The sequence below is a fragment of the Cydia fagiglandana genome, chromosome 7, assembly GCF_963556715.1.
Source record: "Cydia fagiglandana chromosome 7, ilCydFagi1.1, whole genome shotgun sequence".
Lineage (NCBI taxonomy): Eukaryota > Metazoa > Arthropoda > Insecta > Lepidoptera > Tortricidae > Cydia > Cydia fagiglandana.
Window position 1 is genome coordinate 16,300,226 of NC_085938.1, and position 23,494 is coordinate 16,323,719.

The 23,494-nt window shown below is 38.3% G+C and overlaps 1 protein-coding gene across 23 annotated transcripts in view; it reads right to left on the bottom strand.

Annotated features, from left to right (window-relative positions):
• Positions 1 to 23,494, bottom strand: part of LOC134666028 (protein still life, isoform SIF type 1) — a 156,893-nt gene that overhangs the window by 114,371 nt on the left and 19,028 nt on the right. For 11 of the 23 annotated variants that reach the window (XR_010098442.1, XR_010098441.1, XM_063523127.1 and 8 more), the window contains 14 exons: positions 21,907 to 22,025; positions 21,549 to 21,679; positions 21,029 to 21,108; positions 18,141 to 18,296; positions 16,610 to 16,740; positions 15,781 to 15,963; positions 15,351 to 15,456; positions 13,139 to 13,358; positions 11,144 to 11,354; positions 10,181 to 10,385; positions 9,541 to 9,597; positions 9,273 to 9,341; positions 6,908 to 7,022; positions 5,088 to 5,159 (listed from right to left, as the gene is read on the bottom strand). Coding sequence is in view for 20 of the 23 variants with exons in the window: in XM_063523127.1 (XP_063379197.1) it covers positions 5,088 to 5,159; positions 6,908 to 7,022; positions 9,273 to 9,341; positions 9,541 to 9,597; positions 10,181 to 10,385; positions 11,144 to 11,354; positions 13,139 to 13,358; positions 15,351 to 15,456; positions 15,781 to 15,963; positions 16,610 to 16,740; positions 18,141 to 18,296; positions 21,029 to 21,108; positions 21,549 to 21,679; positions 21,907 to 22,025 (1,855 nt within the window). In the remaining 3 variants the exon portion in view is untranslated. Of the gene's footprint in view, positions 1 to 5,087; positions 5,160 to 6,907; positions 7,023 to 9,272; positions 9,342 to 9,540; positions 9,598 to 10,180; positions 10,386 to 11,143; positions 11,355 to 13,138; positions 13,359 to 15,350; positions 15,457 to 15,780; positions 15,964 to 16,609; positions 16,741 to 17,759; positions 17,850 to 18,140; positions 18,297 to 21,028; positions 21,109 to 21,548; positions 21,680 to 21,906; positions 22,026 to 23,494 lie in introns of those variants that run through there. The other 12 variants (XR_010098443.1, XM_063523133.1, XM_063523116.1 and 9 more) reach the window with 9 other exon arrangements.

Here is a 23,494-nt window from a genome sequence, read left to right on the forward strand (position 1 = left end):
AGGTAGGTAGGTAGGTAGGTAGGTAGGTAAGTAGGTAGGTAGGTAGGTAGGTAGGTAGGTAAGTAGGTAGGTAGGTAGGTAGGTAGGTAAGGTAGGTAGGTAGGTAGGTAGGTAAGGTAGGTAGGTAGGTAAGGTAGGTAGGTAGGTAGGTAGGTAGGTAGGTAAGGTAGGTAGGTAGGTAAGGTAGGTAGGTAGGTAGGTAGGTAAGGTAGGTAGGTAGGTAGAACCTTAATCAATCGGGGTGAGAGATTAGCATTTTACTCTTAAATACGACAACCTGATAAGAAAACGCAAACATAATCGAAGAGTTTGTATACTACATTGTAAAACACCGGTTGAGTAGAGAGTAATTTTTTTTTATATGACAAATGGTATTCGGTTTTTGAGTATCAAGGCATACCTAAATAAAGAACACTATTCAATAAATTTCAGCAAATCGCTTGAATACATCCCGAAAAACAATACATTAAAGAAAAATAATAATAAAATCATAAGTCAAAAACTGTCACTAGTAGGATGTTGATACTCAGCAAAAATATCCTTCATTATAAGAGGTACTCACAAAAAAATTTTTTTTTTTTTATCGGGCTTAGGGAAAACTCAGTTAAAGGTCAGATGGAGGAGCGGATGATGGAATTGAATTGATTGGCAGAGCTAGACAAAGATAAGTCTGCAACGATTTTGATTTGGTCTAACTTTTTTCATATTATGAGAAAGCCACATAGTGCTTTCGGTGGGGGGTGTTTAGTATTAATCCTTAATACCTACTGCTATACTGATTTACTTGAGGTAGCGAGGCTACTGGCCGGCGACACACAAGCAATGGTCTAAAAAGTAATAACTAACGCTACGTCTTACGTAGGCGAACAACGCGCGAACGCGGCGCGGCGCGGCGCGGCGAAATCAATCCTTTGATGCCCATAGAAGTGTCCTACGTAAGCGATCTCGTTGCGAACGCGGTGCGGCGCGATTTGCACGCGAATGTCAGGCGGCGCGGCGCGGCGCGGCGCGGCGGCGGCCGCTTTCGCCGCGCCGCGCCGCGCCGCGTTCGCGCGTTGTTCGCCTACGTAAGACGTAGCGTTACGGTGTCAGTGTCACCAAAACATCGCGACAGAAAGGATATCTGAATTCGCAAAATATACCATAAAACAGTGCCTTGAAATAACGAGGAAGCCAGCAGCGAGCAATCCACCCGCCGAGGCCTCTGCCAGCTGCAGACCACAAAATCCCGGTAAGCCCTTCTACAATCTGGTAAAGCAGTATAGTGTAGCGAAGGAACTAACTTAAAAAACTACAGTCCACTGGCTTTACGCCACACGTATATACCGTAATGTAACAAATTATTTTCAATATTATGTTTTGTTTCTTCCAAATATCTATTAAATAATTAACTGATTGTTGTTGAAAACCTGTTCAAGGACGCCGAATTAATATCTACTATTCCACGTCCTTGAACAGGTTTAAAACATCAATCATTTTCTTTTTCTACCAGATATGGTTCAGTCAAATTAATTTCTTCTACCTTTCTTAGCTAAACTCTAGTTCTACCTAAATTAGCTAGACTCTAAAACCAGTACAGGCAGCAGCAGATATAGATAAGCAGAATAACATGTTCAAAATGATCGACACAGACCTTATTATCTTGACATTTCCGTGTCATCATTTTGATTACTAGGCCCCGTAGCTATTTCTGCTGCTGACTGTACAATCCAGTAAATTTTAGTGAAACTTTTATATTTTTATTCAGTCTAGCGTATGCTTTATGTTTATTTATTACTATCGACCCGCCCCGGCCTCGCGCGGGTTAACAAATCGCTTAATAATCCTATAAACTTTTGTATAGGATTTTGCTTTGTTCGTCATTCCCGCAGCTCGACTTTCGGCCTCGCCCAAAATTACTGGGGGTGGAGCATGCTTGGACATTCGAGATAAAGCTCCGGGCCTGACGACCCTCCGCGGGGTCGGCCTTCAGCCTCCTTCGGGCTCGCCTAACCTACTTGGAAATTTGAATTTGGCCTGTGTCCGCCGCCATTTTGGATTTTTCCAATTTTTTTTTCACATAGTAATCTTGGGCCTCCAAGCTCGCCGCATGCCAAATCTCAGCGCACTCGGACCAACATGAAAAAAATTAAAAAAAAAAGTCGCCCTGTGTGATTTTTTTTAAATGCAGTTTGTTTTGTCTTGGGGCCCTCTATGACATTTGGTCGAGCACCCCCCACCCATCTCGCACCGTTTAAAAGTTGCCATACAAAATTAAAATGACCATTATTTCCGCCATCTTGGATTTTTTCCAAAAAAATTTTTTCATAGGAATTTCGGGGCCTCTATCTTCCGCCATGCCAAATCTCAGCGCGCTCGGACCAACTTGAAAAAAAATAAAAAAAGTCGGCCATTTTGAAAAAATTTAAATGTATTTTGTTTTGTCTTGGGGCCCTCTATGACATTTGGTCGAGCACCCCCCACCCATCTCGCACCGTAATATGAATACTTTTTGAGATATTGGGGAAATTAAAGATCTCTACTTTCCCCCCTTTTTTTGCTTATAACTTTTGATATTTTGTGTGTGCTACTACACGCTTCGAATACATTTTTCTAGGCATTATGACGAATCTAATGAGGTATCACACGTATTTTTAGGAGTATTATCTCTATTTTTCACCGTGTTCAGTTTCTCGAACAAGACTAATACAACCAAGCACAAGATGAACTGCCTGTAGGCACTTGGAACTCTCAATTATATTTAATTCATGTCGACCGTGGTCAAATATTAAAATTAGTGATATGTATTTAGTTCTTAAATAATTGTATTGCGATATGCTTATTATGGTAATTTTTTCAATTAATTCAATTTGACATTTTATATTTATATAAATTTATGATTATGATGATGAATTTGCACGCTTGACGGGCCTGGCACGTTGCATGCGATCCAAAGCCGGGCGCCTTCGGCATCCTCATACTAAAAGCGTAACACTATACATATATTGTAACATCCCCATACTGTGTCAATCCAAATAAATAATTTCTGATTTTCAAAGGAGTCAAAGAGCACGAAGGAATATAATCATTTTGCAGATCGGACGTAGGTATATCAGTAAAGGTGAAATACTGTAAATATATCATACTTACATACTCACAATTATATTATCTAGGAATATAATATTATTTACCTACATTGAAATTGGTTGCTGACCTATAGTTCGTTTTTTTTAGCATTAGAAAGAACTTCGCAGAAGTAAGCTTGTGGTTCCAAATCCGGCACTTTTAGCGGTAATAATTTGAAGTAAATTATATGTATTGACCGTGCTACATTAGATAATTCAATAATTATTAACAATTAAAGAGCCTGATAAAAACTGTACACTTACTTCTGTGGAGTTCTTTCTAATGCTAAAAAAAACGAACTATAGTGAAAATACTGAAATATTTTAACTGTTGATGTAGTAAAGCTAGGCGCTTTCAACCACCTCGTAAAGTATTAGATGCTTCTGTTATCAGAAAGTGTGTTTTTATAGCACTTAGTGACTTTTTCTTACGTTTCATATGCTTTGTTTCCCATTGTTTGTAAATGGTAAAATCACGTGACCGCGCGGAACACACTGACACAGGTCCGTCCTCTACAAGCGCTGCCGCGCGACTGAAGAGGGCGTAAGTGCGTTCGCGAGTGATTGCGCTTGCGGATTTAGTAGGTATTGAAACATAGAAATTATTTTAATGATGTTACCGAGACAAAGTGATCCAAAACGTCTAGATTATCTTATTACCTATACATTTGTGTAAAAAACAAGTCTAAAAAGTTTGTATTGTAGATATGGTTTGGATTTATTGTTAAAAAAAGGCGTAACTTTGGAATTTTTTTCTATCGAGCAAAGTTTATCTAATCATGTTTTTGAGATCCAAAACGTATCTGCCAGATCCTTAAGTATAAGATATATTTTTTTCACAATTTTAAACCATTGTTTCTTATATTTCTAATGGATTCAAAAAACTGGTTCGCTTAGCTCCTACGGAAAAAGCACGCCTTAGGGTGTGAAAAGGGAGGAGGAAATTTGTATGGGGATTCAATAACCGCTGAACCGATTTAGATAAAATTTGGTATAGAGATAGTTTGAGTGCCGGGGAAGAACATAGGATAATTTAAATTCCAAAAAAAAGAAACCTTAAAAATGAAAGGTAAGGTGTAGGATTGTATGGGAAATCAATAAACGCTGAACCGATTTCGATAAAATCTATGTCTACATCTTTGATTTCGTTGAAAATGATACTAAACTTGACTTAGAACCTAAAGTTAAACGCTTATCCCCCCCCCTTCCCCCTCCCCCCACCTGCATCAAAAATCTGGGTGGCTCCACTTCTTAAATCTATCCTTGGGTCCTAAGGGCCAATCCTGCTAAAGGAAATCTCTTGTTCATGCAACGCCGTGGTTGACCTTTTTTTGCTCTGAGCAAACACAACTACTTTAATCCAATTTGAACAAGACTAGTAAAATATGCCAAGTTAAAACACGGAAACAAAACACTTTTCTTCTTAAAAATACCTATAATTTCGTCATTTCGTCAAAAAGTGTCTGTGACGTAATTTTGGCCTCTACTTAAAATATGGACATTAGCATCAGTAAATTCGGGAGAAGGACAACCCATAAACATGACAGCCCTATTAAATTACATTCAGTTAACCACTTTCTTCTGTTAAGTTGATATTACTATCTAGATTACATATATGGTTCTTTAGTTGTGTTATAGTAAGTATAGTTACTTCTACTATTACTTTACTGCTACAGTATTTATTAGATTATGTATCTTTAATGCGATATGTTCTCAAAAGGGCAAAAAGTGGAACCACGTCAAAGATACTGTGTGGTTTAGTATAATTAAAGTTAGTGCCTGCAGTACAGTTTTAGCTCCAATTTCACGGAATAGAATAATAAAATTTCTATTCGCTAAAGAAAGTTTATCATATTACAGAAAAGGGTATAATGTAAAATTTTCCCCTTGTTCACCATTATGACAACAATGTAAGAGATACTCGAGAGTGACTTCAAAGGAGCACAAAGGGACTGGGTTGAAAGCTTTGTAAAAATAACAAACCTTGAACTGTGATCACTTAAGTATCCCCGCTCCCGCTCTCGCTCCCGCTCCCGCATAAGCTCGTTGCGATCGCTAAATCAATACAATACATTATTCATTAGCATTTCTTTTGTTCTAAGAATTCTCAATTAGTTAGGTCGTGGAATTAAATAAGTAAGAATTGTTAAAGATTAAACCAGTCAGAATAACTTAGGTTTAACTCTTTTTTTCATGTCTTCAATGTCTTTTACTATTTTCGAAATCATGTAATTGTCATTTTTCTCGGTTTATTATGCTCATGACGTGTCAAGTCATAACGTACATAATATTTAGACTACCAGCAAATATAGTATAAAATGTAAATGCCAAAGTTAAAAGATATTAACAATAATAAGGTTACATAAATTATACATATGTTTTTAAGCCTATTTTGGTGTCGCGCTTCTGGGCAAATGCCTTTGGACTTCTGACTCTCTGTGAGCGACCATGTTTGAGCACCATTGGTTAGTCAGTATTTTTTATCATTAACTATTATTTTTAGAAAAACTGTTAAGAAAAAATGCGGAATAATTTAGAAACTGCACTGTAATATTTATAAGCATTATCTCTGCGGTGGCGGCGCTAACGCTCTTAATTCTTAGGCTTCGGTCTGTCTGATCTGTAAAATCTAAATTACCTACATGTGAACTCTTATGCGTTTCATCATAGGCCTTTCAGTATATTGTAGACAGTGTCAGGCAGGGCGACGTTTTTCATGTTATGCGTTTATTGCGTTCAAATTGAATAGGTAGCTAACATTTTGAGTTGTTACTTATGAGAGATAATGCAATAAGCAACCTTTATATTTTGTATAATATTTATAATCCCGTGAAGAGGACGGAAATTCTCATAATACGTAATATGTTATAAAACAAAATAATCTAATGGCGGTTCATAACATAAACGTCTGTCAAATCTAACAAATCGGTAACACCTGCACCTGCCCACCTTTAACGGCCGGTTAGCAATCGTTACAAAACTGACGGTCAATGTCAAATCCCATACATTTTGTCAGGAATATAACGGTTAGACGTTACCTAAAAACGAATTAAGTCGCGCTTTAAAGTAAAAGTTAAATGAAAATGCCCAGGTATTTTTTATGAATTCAGTACTTGCAACGACATTTGGCATCATTTTTATTTTTCGTCGCTCTTTTGATATTTGATAAGCAATCTTATACATTGACGATCTGTGCATTTGACAGCTCCACCCGCCGCTCTGAAATCAGGATGGCACGTGATGGATCTTTTAGGGTCATATTTCCAAAATGACAAAAATCCTTGTAGTCTCGGTATATCCGTCCCGTCAAAATATACCCTTTTGTGTTTAAAGGGGCCCACTGATTAACAGTCCGCCGGACGGTATCGCCCGGTCAGTTGTTCGGAACTGTCAAAAATTTGTTCTAACTGACAGGCCGATACCGTCCGGCGGACTGTTAATTAGTGGGCCCCTTAATACCTTTTATGATATGTTTTTAAATACACGACCGTGTAGTAAAGTAAGATAACTTTAGCAACACACGGGCGTTTATTTAAAGGCTCTTTTCTCCTGGATAATCTTTGTTTAAGGGCATTTTCATTTAACTTGTACAAGTTAAGCGCGATTTAAGTCGTGTTTCAGTAACGTCTAACCGTTACCTTCCTGGCAAAATGTATGGGATTTAACATTGACCGTCACGTTCTGTCACGTGACCGTCGGGTTTGTAACGACTGCTAACCGGCCGTTAAAGGTGTTCAATTAAGTGGAAATGCCCTTAATATGAATTAGGTTTCATTAAAAGTAAAAATAGGTACTGTACACACCTGTAATATCCGTCGCGGTCAGATCGCGCGCTGTGCTGTCTCTCAACGCCCAGCCGGTGCGGCAGCGGCAGCGTGGACGACCGGCTGCCGCCGCCGGAACACTGCGTCGTCGGACCTGACACACACACACTAGCTCCCAACACCGTTCTCACACATAAACATTAATTAACATGCCCATAAACAAACAGAACAAACTTATCTTTAACTTATACACAGGCAAAGGATCAGAACCTACGTCAATATTTTTCTCATTATTTACAGCCACTTCGTGCAAATTTTGACTTTTTGAATTATTTTATCACAATTATTCTTGTTTAATTGAAGAATGATGGTGTTTATTCAAATGTTTTATAAAGCAACTTCCAACTGTCTACAGAAACATCAAGCAAATTTTGACAAGCCACTTCCAATGCACTTTTATTTCATGAATGATACAGCTACCTAATAGTCGGACACGGGTTCCTAGTAATATTGAGTATAATACGTATGAAAAGCACATTGAAAACTGAAATATATGTATATCTTAGTATTATTGTAAAACATAATGATAAGTTGTGCCATCGCGTAATATAAATAAATTAAACTTAAAAGAAGGAATACAAATAATAAAGAAGTTTTTATTGGGGTTTAGTGTGATAGTTTTGTATATTATATCTGTGACATTAGCTGCAGCCCATGTTCCAGAATACTGAAGACATTTCTTATAAACTAAACAAGTATGATAACTTTATAAAAACCGGGCGGTTAAAAATTCAAAATTTCAGTGACCAAGTTAATTTTCCTTCGAGATGTTACACCACGGCATGGAAGTAAGTGATTACTTAATTTAATCTCGTGCCGCCCAATGTACATTAGGATGTACACTCAGTTTCGATGGAATGTCAACCTTAATTAAAAAGAAAGTAGGTAGCATTTTATTTGTCTCGTAAAATTTTCGAACAAATGAAAATGAACCCAATTGAAAATACAACAAGATTCTAATTTCCTTGGCTATAATTTTGTATGGTGGGCGGCACGAGGTTAAAATTCCAATAACAAATATACTGTAGGAGATAATGTGATGTTCTCGACCAATTCAAAGTTTCTTTCCCTACCTATTGTGATTCCATCAGATGTCTGTACCGAGTGGCAAAATTAATATTCTATTTATAATTATAATAGAAGTAAAATTAAATTAAATAACTTCACATAAATACATTTGAAGATAGTCCTTCTGGAAGGTGACAAGGACAAATATGTTCCGCCATATTTCTGCAAATGTTTTTCTCTGTACTCATTGAATTCAATTCTCAAATAGAAGCCAATTGGTTGCGTATTTCAAATTCATCGCAAAATATTAAACACTAGGGAGGTATAAATTGGAGCAAAGAAAAAATACGTCTCTTTCCGATATTATATCTTCGTCAAGTTCGTCATTTGTACAATAATGTCAATATTACAGAGTATAGGTACATAATACAATAATAACTAGAATATTAAAATATTGTGTACTTATTTCCTTCTATGCTTATTTTACGTTAGAATTTTCATTACTTTAGACCAGTGAGAAACACCGACGACCGACGCGACCCCCTAAGTATATACAAAATGTTTCGCTTATGTATTGCCTTAAAGCTGGTAGAGGCTTCGCGACTTCCCAGGATCCTCACGGGGTCGCGACCCACAGTTTGAAAAACCCTGCTTTAGACTGCCGCGAGTTACCATGTTATACATATTAGGTATATTAGTACCTATCATGATTTATTAACTGGCACGAGGGCTACAGCTCGTCAACGAAAAACCACACTATTCGCAAGAGTAGATACTTTATGGGCGGGGAGGTATAACGAAGTGTAAGTACAAAGCGATTGCAGTTATTATTGCCACGAATGAATTAAATTTAGAAATGTCCTCCCTTTGCACTGGACTTTAACTCTCACAGAAAATATTTAAATAAAATTTAATGACAAGAAACTATTGTCAACTAAAATGAATGTGTGTAAATGGCTTGACCGTTTATTAAGAAAAATAGGCTCTTGCCTGACACGCGTCATGATATTTTTACATGGAACATCCTCTAATGTACCGATAATGATAAGATGTATTGAAATAAAAAAAGGAGGAAATTCTGAATTCAATTCGTACGTCATCCACGTGTATCATCATTGTGACAGATGCACAATACGATTATGGAAAAGTGAATCGCAACTACAACATTGTATTCCTAGAGTGATAGAATATTATACAGAAAGTCTCACAATAATATGGATCGGTTCGCTACGTCAAGTCAAGTGGGGCGATAGCTACGGCAAACCTTCAAGATCCGATATTGTTATGGGTGTTACTAGTATGATATTATAGGTATAATAATAAGTGATGGCTTCACCTCCTCTAGCCCTTAAGGCTGCCTCCGTAAGGTTTCTCAAATAGTGTAGAACGGATTCTTGGTTCGGTCCTCAAGAAAAAATAAAAATTATATGTTTACATTTGTTTCGTGTGTGAAAAGGGCTGCGCCAGTGTCAAAAAATGTTGGTTAACTTTCGAAAAATTAAATTACGCTACTTTCTTTTCTTTTTAAAAAAGAAAACGGTTTTAAACAAAAATTTTAACAATTTTGCTTATTTTAAAAATTTCAGACCAACATGAATACTTACGACGTCGCGGTGGATATGGGCTTCGCGGATTCGAAGGCGGCATATTGTCGTTGTATTCTATGAGAAATCATTTAAATCAATTAGTTCAGAGTCTAACTTCTATAATAACATATAAATATGACTTAGATTTCAAATTGCCATTTTTGAGTAAAACACAGATATTCAGACGAAATCTTATTTCCAATAAGCGGACATCGTACATTTTCCAGCATTTTTGGTGTAACAGAGTGGTGTTAACGGAATTGGTATAGATAATTTCAACTGAAATGGTAAATTAAGGTTAATATTAACGTAATTAACGCTAATTAATCATTAGGGTTAAAAATATGAAATGAAATGAAATCACTTTATTGCCAAAACATGATAGGAAAAAACAACAGGAAGACAAACAATATATAAATTCTATGTTAAGTATGTACTAACTTATTCTAGGTTAATATTTATATCAATTCCGTTAACACCACTCCGCTGCACCAAAAATGCTGGAAAATGTACGATGTCTCCTTATTTCTATAATTATTGATTTTATAAAGCTAAGAGACACGCGGCAAATCACGGATTAGTATGACATTCTAAAAATTAAAATCTGCGTATAGCGTTTAATTGTTTAATTTTTTTGTTAAATAAAAATCGCACTTACCGTGGAAACACTCACCTAGATCCTCCATGCTCTGGCTCAGCAACGCTTCGAAGGTGTGAAGGCTGTAGCTCTCAGCGTCCATGCCTTTAGCCAACGTGTTGCGGAGATGCATCTCATACTCGAGAAGCAGGCGCGAGGTGGGCGAGCCGGGTGCGGGCGTGGCACTGGATTGAGATGCTTGCCGGGATAAGCAAGGCTTTTGCTGCTGTTGCAGGAGAAAACATATATTTTTAGCACATTATTTATTTATTTATCGTATGGCATTGCAGTTACTGGATTCAATTTAATTATCCAGAGATTGAGGTTTGCACTCTTCACATATTGATGTGATGGCCCTTTCACTGAGGTTCGCAAGGTCTTCAATCCGTCCCTTGAATTTGGTGAGAGGGCATTTCAGAACAATGTGTTCGACAGCACATGGATCATTGTTTAAAAAATCGGGTTTATTATAATACATAGGTACTTATAATTCTGATAGTAAATCCATTTATATGGAATGTCTACTGTATTATCTATTTCTCAAAAAAGAATACAATAAATAATTTTAGCAGGAGAGATCCAGGCGTATACTCTTTTTAACCGATGTGTGATACAATATCCAAAAATTTTCAGTGTGTAAAAACAGCCTGGTGACAGACAGACAGATTGGACAGACAGACGGACAGTAGAGTCTTAGTAATGGGGCCCCTTTTTTACCCTTCTGGTACGGAACCCTAAAATTGGGCAAGATAAAAAAATTACAACATTAAATTGGTAGTGCCTTAAAGTGCCTGAAAGCAGTGTAGAACATGCACCTAAGAGACTGACTCCTTATTCATAAACGTCTACCAAAGTTGACAAGCCGATAATAATCGTTGATCCCTTTCCATCATACCAATACGTCGGAAAGGGACAAACGATTATTATCGGCTTGTCAACTTATGTCTACTGTTTATGAATAAGAAGGGGGTGATATGCACTTACCGGATGATGGTGTTGCCTGCCATCCCGCCGCTGGCACGGCTCCTGGTCGGAGTTGCCGTTGGACGACGAGGGCGTGGTCGCGTAGCACTGGTTGTCGAACATGACGTTGTCCGACGGCGGGGACATGTCCCGCTCCCCTCCACCGCCCAGCTCCAGGTACAGGCCGCGGCCGGGGTACCCGCTCGGTGCGGCGCCGACTCCCACGCCGCGGCTGCAAAGTTACCGGTTTAAGTTGTTGGCAAACTTATTGTTGGTATGTAGGAGGAACGATACAAAGGGTAGGATAATACTTCTGGACTTTTTACATTATCTAATACCTATATCACTCGTAAATTAATACAATACAAAAAATCTAATCTTAAAAATAGTAATCTTGAAAAGACTGTGCCGATAAACTATAACTCCAATGTAAGTTAATTTAGTAAGTAAAGTTAGGTTTATTTATACAATGTTAATATTTGTGGCTTTCCATTAGAGAAGGGTCCTTATGCTTTATGTGCATAAGAAGCATAAGGACCATTTTCTGATGGAAAGGTCCCTTACCTTAGGATGATGTAAACATAACGCGTTTACTTTAAACATCGTGCAATTAATAAAAAATATTATGGACTGCGTAAAGATAAAGAGCAAGCTTTACCATTGTCAGCTAATAATGTAGTTCATGTAAGCTACACGGAATGGAAGTGACAGTGACATGATTATGACAATGCTCACAAGGATAATGCTTAATGATTACGAGTAGATTAGTGAACACATTACACTTCCTATGAATGAAGTCCATAATTGCACTCAACACCGCTCGCTCTAAATTGCATTAACTGACAAAGGACACCTAAGTAGATACCTTTGTGGAGCGACTATACAACATGCAGCCAGCAATGCGGCAGAAAGTAACTAAGCCGCAGTAATAATGAAGCTGCCATGTTACCAGAATTGATTACATACAACGTATGTAATTCAGTAAGATCTAGGTATGCATATATGCTATCGTCTAGAAAGCAAGCTATTTATCAGAAAATAGCATTAGAAAGTCTGTCAAAAGATTCTCTAGAGCCATAAGGAAGCGTATAAAGAAGAATTCCGCTATGTTTCCTGACAACAGTACCATGATATCTTGACCAGCCATGGAAGGTTTAGCGACCTTTATTGCTCTATGGTATAACATCAGGACGAAAGTAAATATTACTATCCGAAGAAGATATCATAAAATTACCTCATCATTGTAAAGTATTAATTATACACGAAGAGCTTAGCGTAACGATAAAACATTAAGTCTTGTTAGGAGAGACATATAAGCTACAGATATTGGTCAAATACGAGTACCTACAATGAAAACAATAAACGATAACAAGACGAATAAAGACCGAGTGGCAAATATAGAATGAAACGAAATAGGAATTCAACAAAAAACGCACGCGACAAGCTAATATTATGATACCGAGAAGAATACCGCAGTGCTGAAATCTGGTGTGTCCTGACACTTTGTGAAAAACGGGCTTATGTATGTACGCGGTTTTCAATGTTGTCAGGTTGGCGAAAAAACCCAACCATTTCTCTGTGAGTAACTTCTAGTATTAGATAACGTAAATGTCAAGTATTTACACGAGGACAATATCCTTAAAAGTACTACGATATGACTGCGGACATATTAAGCGAGCATTTCTACCAAATGAATAAATATGTATAAGTACCTATAAGATACAGTTGGGAATATGGAAATTAACTTCAGCTTTATTTTCGAGCTTAAGCTGTAAACTAGCTGTATAAGCATATCGCTTAGCCAAAATAGCAAGCGTTTATCCCTATAACACTAATACCTATACTGCGAAAGTTTCGCGGATAGTAGAAAGCAATGCCTAGCGTGAAAATTATGTTTTCTAATCATAATAATCATCTATCAAAGGAATACCGTTAGCGTGTTTAGTCTTTGCTCTTCCTAGCAAAAATAACATCGTTGCCGGCTGTAGCCCTGCAGTAAAAAGCAAGCATTTCTACCTATCAGAGGAATACCGCTGGGAGGTCTGTCGGCTGTTGTTATTGGCGGCGTGCGTATGATGCGCGTGGTGCAGATGCGGGCCGTGGCGGTGCGGGTGGGCGCCGCACGTGGGCGGGCACGGGCCCGCGCCGCCGTAGCGCCGTCGGCCCATCTCTGGCGACGTCACCGGACTCTCCGTTGAGGGCATCGGCTTGAGCATGCGTTTTAGTGTGCTTGAATCTGGAAAGAAATTTATCTATTGTAAGGAATGGTTAATCATCAGCTTGACATGAAGAATCAAGTAACATTCTGGCATTGTTTGAACGTCTTGACTTTTAGCAGAAACATTAAGGCCTGGATAAGGCGGGTATAATATTAGGTGAACCCTCTCTCTCTAAGCTTGCAGGTACCATTAACAGCATGAAGCTCTAACGGTGTTAGGTTGCCACTTAAAAGCCCTGCAATTGCTGCTGATTTCAACTATCGTCGTATATGTATTAAATAATTGAACATCGAGGGATGCAATATAATATAAATACCTACTCCAATTCGTCATACAATCACTATATCACTTTTATCAATTTGTACAAAAGTGGACGATTGGACATAAGGTATCTATGTCGGCGGCCGATTGTATGAGTAATATCCAGAGATGTGAAAAATACTTTATAAAAAGTATTTAAATACAAAATACAAATACTTCCTTGATAATACTATTTCAAATGCAAAATACAAAATAGTTTTTGAATTTGTATTTAAATACAAAATACGAAATAGGTATTTTCAAAATACTTTTTTAAAATACAAATACTTTGCGATAAAAGGTACTCTGAGTAGTGAATACCTAGTCTGAATTAAAAAGTATTACTCGGAATTTCCGAGTTGAGAAGACTCTCTTTATTCTTTGAAATAAAATCTAGTTGTTTGCTCATATGGACCATTCTATTTAAAGTTGCCCCTACACTTTTTCTCAAAATTGGGATTTTTTATGTTATTTCTACTCAGAATCATGAGCTCTTTTGATCCTAATAGGAGAAAAAAAGTGTCCCAAAATTTCCATACATTTTTCGATCTTTCCATTCCAAAACCGCCATACAAAGTCTATGAAAAAATGGTAACAGAATGGGAAAAAAACCTTGGGACACTTTTTTTCTCCTATAAGGATAGAAAGAGCTCGTTATTCTGAGTAGAAAAGACATAAAAAAACTCAATTTTGAAAAAAAAAAGTAGGGGCAACTTTAAATAAAATGGCCCATATTAACCTAGGTAGGATGTAGGTATGGATGATGGTTTTTAACAGCCAACTTTTAAAGCATTATGTTGTAATGTTTTACAGCCAATTAGCCAATTTAATGCCTCTCGTTAGTGTGATGAAAACGTCTCGTTTGTGTTTCACCAGGGCAGAAAAGTTTGTTCTCTTCTCGTGCCTTGAAACCCTCGCAACACTCAAGATTCCACTTTTTTAACCACTCGCTACGCTTGTGGTCATGTGCGACGTTACTAAACAGATTCAACAGTTCCATGTTAAAAGAATGAGAGAGTTGCCAGGATTGTCACATCAGAAGAGATTGTAACTCCTACCTACATTACCTACCTACTATAAAGTATTTTGTATTTTGAAAATAGAAAATAGGTCCCAAAAACTATTTCAAATAAAATACAAAATAGTTTTCTTCAAAAGGTATTTAAATACAAAATACAAAATAGGTATTTTGCATTTTGTATTTGCATTTTAAATACAAGTATTTCAAATAAGTCACATCTCTGGTAATATCTGACTGATCGTAAAGTTCCTGTGTTAATGTTTCGAAGGCATATTAAACCAATAAATAGGTAGGATATATTTTGTTCGTTAGGTTGCTTCAGATTGTCGAAGGGCAAATAAAAAATAGCAGAAATAGCTCCGTCGACTCCTGAGTCGAGACTATGATTTTCACGTTTCACGATATGCCTAGGGATTCCATGATCTGACGGATATTATGATCGGCCGCCATCATCGACACTACGACGTTTTACCACTTAAATTCTAGTGAGTGCACGAGTGGCCCAATCGATTCCTTGGAACGATGGAGGTAAGGTAAAACGCCTTGTCTGTTTACCTATAGTCTATGAAGTGTAGATTTTTCCAAAATTCGATGATTGAATTGAATTTGACTCCAAGTTGAAATTGTCGATTGATGTTAATAGAACGATCGTTTCGTGTCAGTTCCTACTTGTGGTTCTAGCACTTACCCATATTCATATCTTCTGTGCTCTTTGACTTTGTGCGACGCGAGCCCGAGGTGTTGTTGTTGATGACGTTATGATGGTGCATCGAGTGACGGTCCGATTCCCGCGACTGAAAAAAATTAATTGTTGTTGAAATGCTGATGACTAGACGAAAAAATCCAACCGTGTAAAATCGTAGGTTTAAAAAGGTGTTACGGCCGATCGTGTAAGGTTCTTGCAAGTAAACCGTCTGCAAGTAAACTTTCTTCTCCCTGCCCTTATCCCACGTTATGTGGGATCGGCACAACATGTTTTACTCTTCCATTCTCCTTTCTTCTGTCTGTATTTCGTCACCTCGGCACTCATTCCGTTCTTTCTCATAACCTCTTTCACACAATCCATCCATCGTTTTCAAGATACAGAAGTAAACCGTCTGTATATTGATAAAACTCACCGATTCGTTTCCATCTCCATAGTCGATGCTCTTGGTGTGCTGCAGATGTTCCTTGCCGGGCCTGGTGGATGTAGACGAGGACTTGGATGTTGTGAGCGTTCCGCCAGCTTGTACGCCTTCGGACTTCAGGTCCTGGCCATGCTGCGCTGAGGCCCCGCCCGACGCTTGGGACTCTTCGTTGGTCTGTGTATAATAAGTTATATTATACCTTTTTTCACTCTACAATCCTGTACCTAACTAATTGTTTCTGTTTATCCCAATAGTTGACTGGTAAAGAATGTAACTGATCATATCAAGAAAGTCTCTGTCACATTGTTATGTCAATACGTCGCGTAACAGAATAGGCGGCCCAATTATCCCTTAATGAAAGTCTGACTGAACCTACATAAGTCTAAATCACTGTTACTCCTACGCTTTAATAGATACTTATTAAAACAATATTTCACATCCCATGTCTAGCGGACACCACGTGGGCAGGTTATGGGCTATTTTTATTAACAAAGGCGTAACCTTTGGTATGCCGTGGGTGTGCTGAACAGAGTTGGTAATTTGAAAATGTCATCCTTGTTTATGTTAGTGTTATTAACGTCGTCGTCTAATTTGAAATCTTCATTATTTGCTCACAAAGGATTTAGGTAAATATATTAACGGAGGAAACCGTTGGTAGAACATTAATACTCACATTTTGAACTATTGCTTTTAGCATATTAATATACGTACATTATACCTATTATAAGGAAAACAGCTTACATTTCCTAGAGGAAGGTATTTCAATTCAGAAATCTAAGGAGAAGGTATTGCGGAATCGGAATCATGAATAGAGACTTACATTTGTGCCATGTGTGCCGACGGAGGCGGTAACAGTTTTAGGCGCCGTCGAAGTATTGGTGGTCATAGTGGATGTTTCCTGAGACTTGGGGGGGCGCGTCGGTGGCTGCGAGTCAGTCTGGCGAGCTGCAGCTGGAAATATTTAGAACCAATTAGACATTTTTTTTAAATAACATGGAAATATAAAATATGTGTACCACAATACAAAGATTCGCCAAACTACGGGGCAGTTTGTTGGCGATGAGTTCGCTTTTTTAATAAGTATGTACATCAAAAGCAGGTACATAATTTTGCACTGTCCTGCCGTCCCAGCGTAGCCCTTTCTTACTATATGTGCCATGGCTATAGTGAAGGAGGTATTTGCCTTGGGTGGTAGGGAAATTTGTCACAACTTAGATGGTGAAAATTAAATCAGTTCAACGTCAAAATCATTGGATTAGGTAGCGGTCGAGGCTTTGGTGGAGCGGGTGTTTTTCAGCAACATTAAAATCTAAGTCCACAGATGTTATCAGCAATACTATGGATCAAAAGTATAGTTTGGCAAATCCAGTAACGTTGTTGTGTAATATATGACAAGTTGTCAAGGTGTCAACAACTTAAATCTAGCACCGGCTGTTGTTTAAACATGCGATTTACTTTCTTAAAAATTCTAAAATTATTATCTTTCACTAACTTTATTAGCGTCAATTTATTTTTCTCATAGTTTTAACATTAACATTATTTTGTCTGCATACAGCATACTTGCCCGCTTGGACGGTGATCACACTCCTCTTGATAGTATGGCGCGTTTTGATGGCGGCATTAGCTGAGAGCTGAGCCGGAGACTTTTTTAATGAGGAGGACGAGACTGCCACAGTGACATTGTCGGTGCATGTTACGGCCCCTGGGCCCCTTTACTCTTAAGCTTACTTTTCGGCAGCAGCTAGTGTGCGGCTGGGAGCCGTTAACGTTGTCTTAGAGCAGAGTGTGAGAAGTCACAGTAAACACCTTGTTGGATCATGTAGCGTCCTCTACGCTTCCTTGGCATGCACAAGCTTACATTTTGGTGCGTCGGTGCGTTGTCGTACATCAAAGTGGACGAGATGGCTGAAATAACCTTGTCGGTTCATTCGGCAACGTTCGAGTACGCTTCCATGCATGCACAAGCTTACGTTTTGGTGGCGGCTGATGAGCCGGTTGCGAGCCGGTGACGTTGTCGTACAGCGAGGTGGACGAAGTCGCCATAGCCACTTTGTCGGTGCATTCGAGAACGTTCGAGTACGCTTCCATGAAACTTAAGTTTTGGTAGCGGCTGATGAGCTGGTTGCGAGTCGGTGATGTTGTCGTACAGCGAGGTGGACGACGTCGCCATAGCCACATTGTCGGTTCATTCGGCAACGTTCGAGTACGCTTCCATGCAACTTACGTTTTGATGGCGGCTGATGAGCTGGTTGCGATCCGGTGACGTTGTCGTACAGCGAGGTGGACGACGTCACCGCAGCCACCTTGTGGGTTCATTCGGCAACGTTTGAGTACGCTTCCATGCAACTTACGTTTTGGTGGCGGCTGATGAGCTGGTTGCGAGCCGGTGACGTTGTCGTACAACGACGTGGACGACGTCGCCGCAGCCACCTTGTCGGTGCGTGCGGCGGCCGCACTCGCCTCCGCTTCCATGGCCCGCGCTGACGTGCGTGGCAATGTCGAGGAACCTGTATAAATAAGGGGCAATCTGTAAGGACTGTGACTTATTGCCCGATTCAAACTTTAAGATACGTCAATTAATAGATCCAAAAACGATATGGATTAAAGTGTCTGAAGTGTCGTTTGTGTTTAAAGAAACGTCACATTTGACACTGACATATCTAATCCATATCATTACTCGCCGTTAATTGCTACATAAGCTTTTAGTGAAGAATGTGATCAGGTAATTTCGTCTCACTGTAAGATTGATGGGTCGATATAAATATAGATTTGATGGATGGTGATACCTATAGCGCCCAAGTATTTTTTGGAAGGGGTTGATACATATAGGTAGATTATAGATAGTCGTTTTCAACTTAATGTAATTCAATAAATTATACATAAAATTTACTTAAAATAAAAAATAAATAAAAAACAAATAATAATAATAAAAATTTAAAGTCTCTGGAACAACTTGCGATCCACGAATGCCCCTTAAACTTAAGGGGAAAATATACAGAACGATCGTGAGACCTGTTGTAATGTATGGATCAGAATGCTGGGCAACGAAAGTAGCGGATGAAAGAAGAATGCATGCAGCGGAAATGAGAATGCTGAGATGGATGTGTGGAGTGACGAGAAAGGATCGGATTAAGAATGAGAATATAAGAGGAAGTTTGAAAGTAGCCCCAGTCGGAGAAAATGAGGAGTACTAGGTTAGCGTGGTATGGGCATGTAATGCGGAGGGATGAATGCCATATAGGCAAAAGAATGTTAGGAATGAATGTTGACGGACGGAGAGGGTATGGTAGACCCAAAAAACGATGGATGGATTGTGTGAAAGAGGATATGAGAAAGAAAGGAGTGAGTGCTGAGGACACGAAAGACAGAGGAGACTGGAAGAGAAAAACATGTTGTGCCGACCCCACATAACGTGGGATAAGGGCAGGGGAAAGAAGATACATAAAATTTACAATTTACATACACGTCAGTACGTAGGTTGTTCCATAAGTCTTGCAAAAGTGTAACTTCTTATTAAGCTTTTTCAAAATAAAAACCATCACTGTTAATACACTTATGCATGCGTTCCAACCATGTATCAAATATGACCTTCCACCGCTCCTTTGTGACAGTGGCGCAGGCTTCATCCCATGCACTCACTAGCTCGTCATTAGTTGCAAACCGTCGTCCTTTTAATTGGCTTTTGATCAGCAGGAAGGGACCAAAATCGCACGGTGCAAGGTCAGGGTTATAAGACGGATGGTACAACACAGTAAGCCCCGATTGCTTCAAAAACTCCCGAGTTCTAATCGCACGATGAGCAGGAGCGTTATGATGGTGGAGGTGCCAACTGCCCAGATGAGGGATCCAGAGAGAACATAACTTTTTAACTTGTAGGTCTTCGTGTAAAATTGAATTAAGTGTTGATGCACTAATGTGGAGAATGTCCTCAATCTGCCTGCACGTAATTCGCCTATTAATAGTTATCAGTTTTCTAACAGCGTCTATGTTTTCTTGGGTCCTGCTTGTAAAGGGTCGGCCTGGTCTTTCATCGTCGTCTAAATTATAGTTGCCTCTTTGAAATTCCTTGTACCACCTGAATACGGTAGAAAGGGAAGGGCACTCTTTACCAAAGGCACCGAACATTTCCCTCGTGGCACTCTTGGTAAAATAATCCACGTCTGAAATTGTAATAGAAAATCACTCTGTACTCGCGGTTACCCTTTTCACAATTGTTTCGATCTATTTACCGACTATCACTGCTGGCAGGCTCAACAAACACATCATGTAAGAACTTGTAATTAGTGGCAGATAACCATACGCTCAGTCATACATGTCAAAGCTTGTTAGATTCCTTCCATTGCAAGACTTATGGAACAGCCTACGTATAAATCATGAAAATGTATCAAAACATTTAAATAATGCATATTTTTAATACTTAGACACAGCAAAGGTTAAATTTAAAATTTAATAGTAGGTAACTATACCTACGTGTTGGTAAAAGAAAATTTATCTTGATAAAATGACAAAAGTCATGTAGGCTTGAAATTATCTAGGCTGATATTTGTGTTTAAATATTTAGGTATCTATTAGTAACAATTGCCAACATTTTCATGGTTTCCAACTGTAACCAGGTAAACAAAACGCCGATATTCTAACATCACAGTTCATTTGTTTACGACTTCATCCACTTAGTAAGAAGATTATCTAGTTATTACGCAAGAGGATTACTTTAGGATTTTCTTAATTAACATGCATAGTCAGCCATTATGGAGCGGATATTTAGTTTCAAGGTAGGTACAGTCACCTGCAATAATATGTTACTCTACGAAGGCCGCAAAAACATCTGACACGATCTTATTTGTAGAGTCATAAGAGTGTGTCACATATTTTTGCGGCCTTCGAAGAGTAACATATTATTGCTGGTGACTGTACAAGACATTGATCACTACCTATGCTAAAATATGATTATCTATGACGTTCACAAATGTCAAGGAGTTATGGAAGAAAACAATATGCTGTGCCGTCTCTAAACAAATGGGATAACAACTTAATAAACATTTGATGTTGATGTTTAATGTGAATGACTTAAATATTGGTAATTGACTGTGCCGTGTCCTCACCAATTTTCACAAAAATCTAGTGTAACAGACACAAACACGTCCAGTTTTCCTTTGATAAATTACTTATTTACTGGAGCTAAAAATAGAAAGTGTGATGTTTAATTTTAAGTCGGTAACGTATTCCGAAATATACTTACGGTATCGTGGATCTTGGGCCCTGAGCCGTGCATACTGCTCCTGCGACATGCACGTGCACTGCGGCTCGCGGTAGTTCAAACTGTAACACAAGAACAAACTCACTTAATAATCTTGGGCATTAATCACCTAACCTCGTTACAAATGTTGCAGTTCATTAAAAATTTGTGCTGGCAAAACTACCTACCCTAAATTCGCCTTTAGGTACCTATACACAAATTAGCCGTAACTAGCATCATTATAATCATGTGTTTAAAATTGCATCGTACATGTGATCTTTAAAAAACCGGCCAAGTACGCGGCGTTCCATACTTGCATACAGTACAAAAAGCCGTACAAGCAAAAGGGCTTATCTTCGCGGTACGTCCTTTTAGCAAAAATATATTTTTTAAGGAAAATTACTGATGTACGGGTCATTCGATCATGTTCAAAACAATTTTCATGGATACCTAGTATTTATTAAGATATCTAGATGGGATTATATTTTAAATATTTATAATAATGATGCGTTTACAACATTACCTGGATCGATTAGGACTGGCCGGCGTGGAGAGCGGTTTCCTCTTGGCTTTCATCTTCTGCTTGCTGCCCGGCGGTTCTAGCTTTAGGCTGTAGCTCGAAGATGCCTTACGCGAGAATTTAAAGGATGGTGACTAAAATAACAAACAATTAAATAAATGTAACTTCCCACCTTCATAATTTATTTTAATAGCATTGGCAGGGTGCGCTGGGTGCCAGATTTTGGTCTGATATAGAAATTTGTGTCAATAGTGTTTAAGATATTTTTTTTTAAGAATAGAATGGACAGATTATTCAAAGTATTTTTTGTAACTGGAGGGAAGGTGGAAGCAGTGAGCAGTTTGACAGTTTAGTAACTTACGCAACACTCCTTGAATTGCTTGGCGTCGATGGGCGAGGTGAAGTTGAGGCCCCACGTGTCGTTGGTCATGGGGTCCTTCCAGTACACGAAGCATTCTGATGCTTGGCCGATACGAGTACCTGGAACATCACTCGGTTACAGACACCATCATGGCCGACATCCTTCGTACAATAAATATACTACAGAAGTACAGTTTTAAACATGATTATGCCAATATCCAGGGGAGGTCATAGTTATTTCGTGTTTAAATTTATTTTTTAAAGAAGTAGATACTTTACAGCGAGGTTAAATATATTAAGATCATATTTAATACTAGATTTTGTCTCGTAGGTAGAAAGACAGTTATGTACCGCTTCGATACAACTTAATTACTGTAAATATAGCTATATGCCTTTGGATGTAATAGACTAATTAACAGTATCATGTATCATGGCTACAACCATCTCACTACAGCATATTCAAAGCTACCTATCAAAAGCTCGTTACTCCAAACTATAACCTACGGGAAACGGAGTAATAAAACCTGTAGGTATTCAAAGTTAAGAAGCATACACAAGGTTATTAAATAGGTACCTAGTCGTCCTTAATAACGATAACATCAATTCAATCGGCAAACTAGTTTTTTTTCGGTTTCATTAACCTGCTTTGATACATTTTATTTCTGAAACATTAGACACATAACAACTAGTATCGGATTGAACTCGTTGCATAATTTAGCAGACTCAGTGGTCCGATAGACTACCCGAAATACACACATTAGTGATCTAATTCTCGAAACGAATACATGCAGACTTTTGAAACCTCTGCACTGCAGTACCTGACACTAATCTATTAATAAACTAATTTATCAAATTTACTAAACTTGCGCTCGACTTCACGTCAGGTAGCGGAATAAATTCAAAACGCTTTAAATTCAGATGACTGAATTATAAGATTTGTTATCCCTGTTTATATTTCGTAATTTTCCTCCTATTGTCGCTTTATAATTTGCATAAATGGATAAACGCATTTGTATTCTATTCTTCTCTGCTCTAAGTTATTCAGCATCAATACTTCCCGGAATGTCCGCGTTCGGCTACGGCCATAGTGGATTTCAGTCGATTGCTTGTGTACCTACTATCTAGTGTAAATTTAAAACTAGGTTACAGCGGCCTCGAGAGTATCTTCCAAATTGCCCTCCTTTGTAGATGGTACATACGCTAGCGTGGAGATAAAACTAGCGCCAGGTAAATGTTATACGGAGTATTGAGATTTAAAATGTATCCTAAAGTATATATACTTTCATTCGATTTGAATGGTCATGAATTCTCTTTTGAACTGTAATGCTACGTATAGTCGCACTCTTAATTGGTTCAAAGACATTCCGCTTGTTATTGACTTTTTCCAAATATGCATGCATAAAGAAAATTATAAGAGACCCACTACAATCGCGCATTTTCTTATAATCTCCAAGGTATATAAATATTAGGCTGTTACATACTTTCATAGATACTTTTGTAAGACGTGCAACTTTCATACCGGAGGTAGCGAGGTCGAATCCCATCTCCTCGTATTATTAGTTTTTCTGGGTTAATATATGGAATATCAT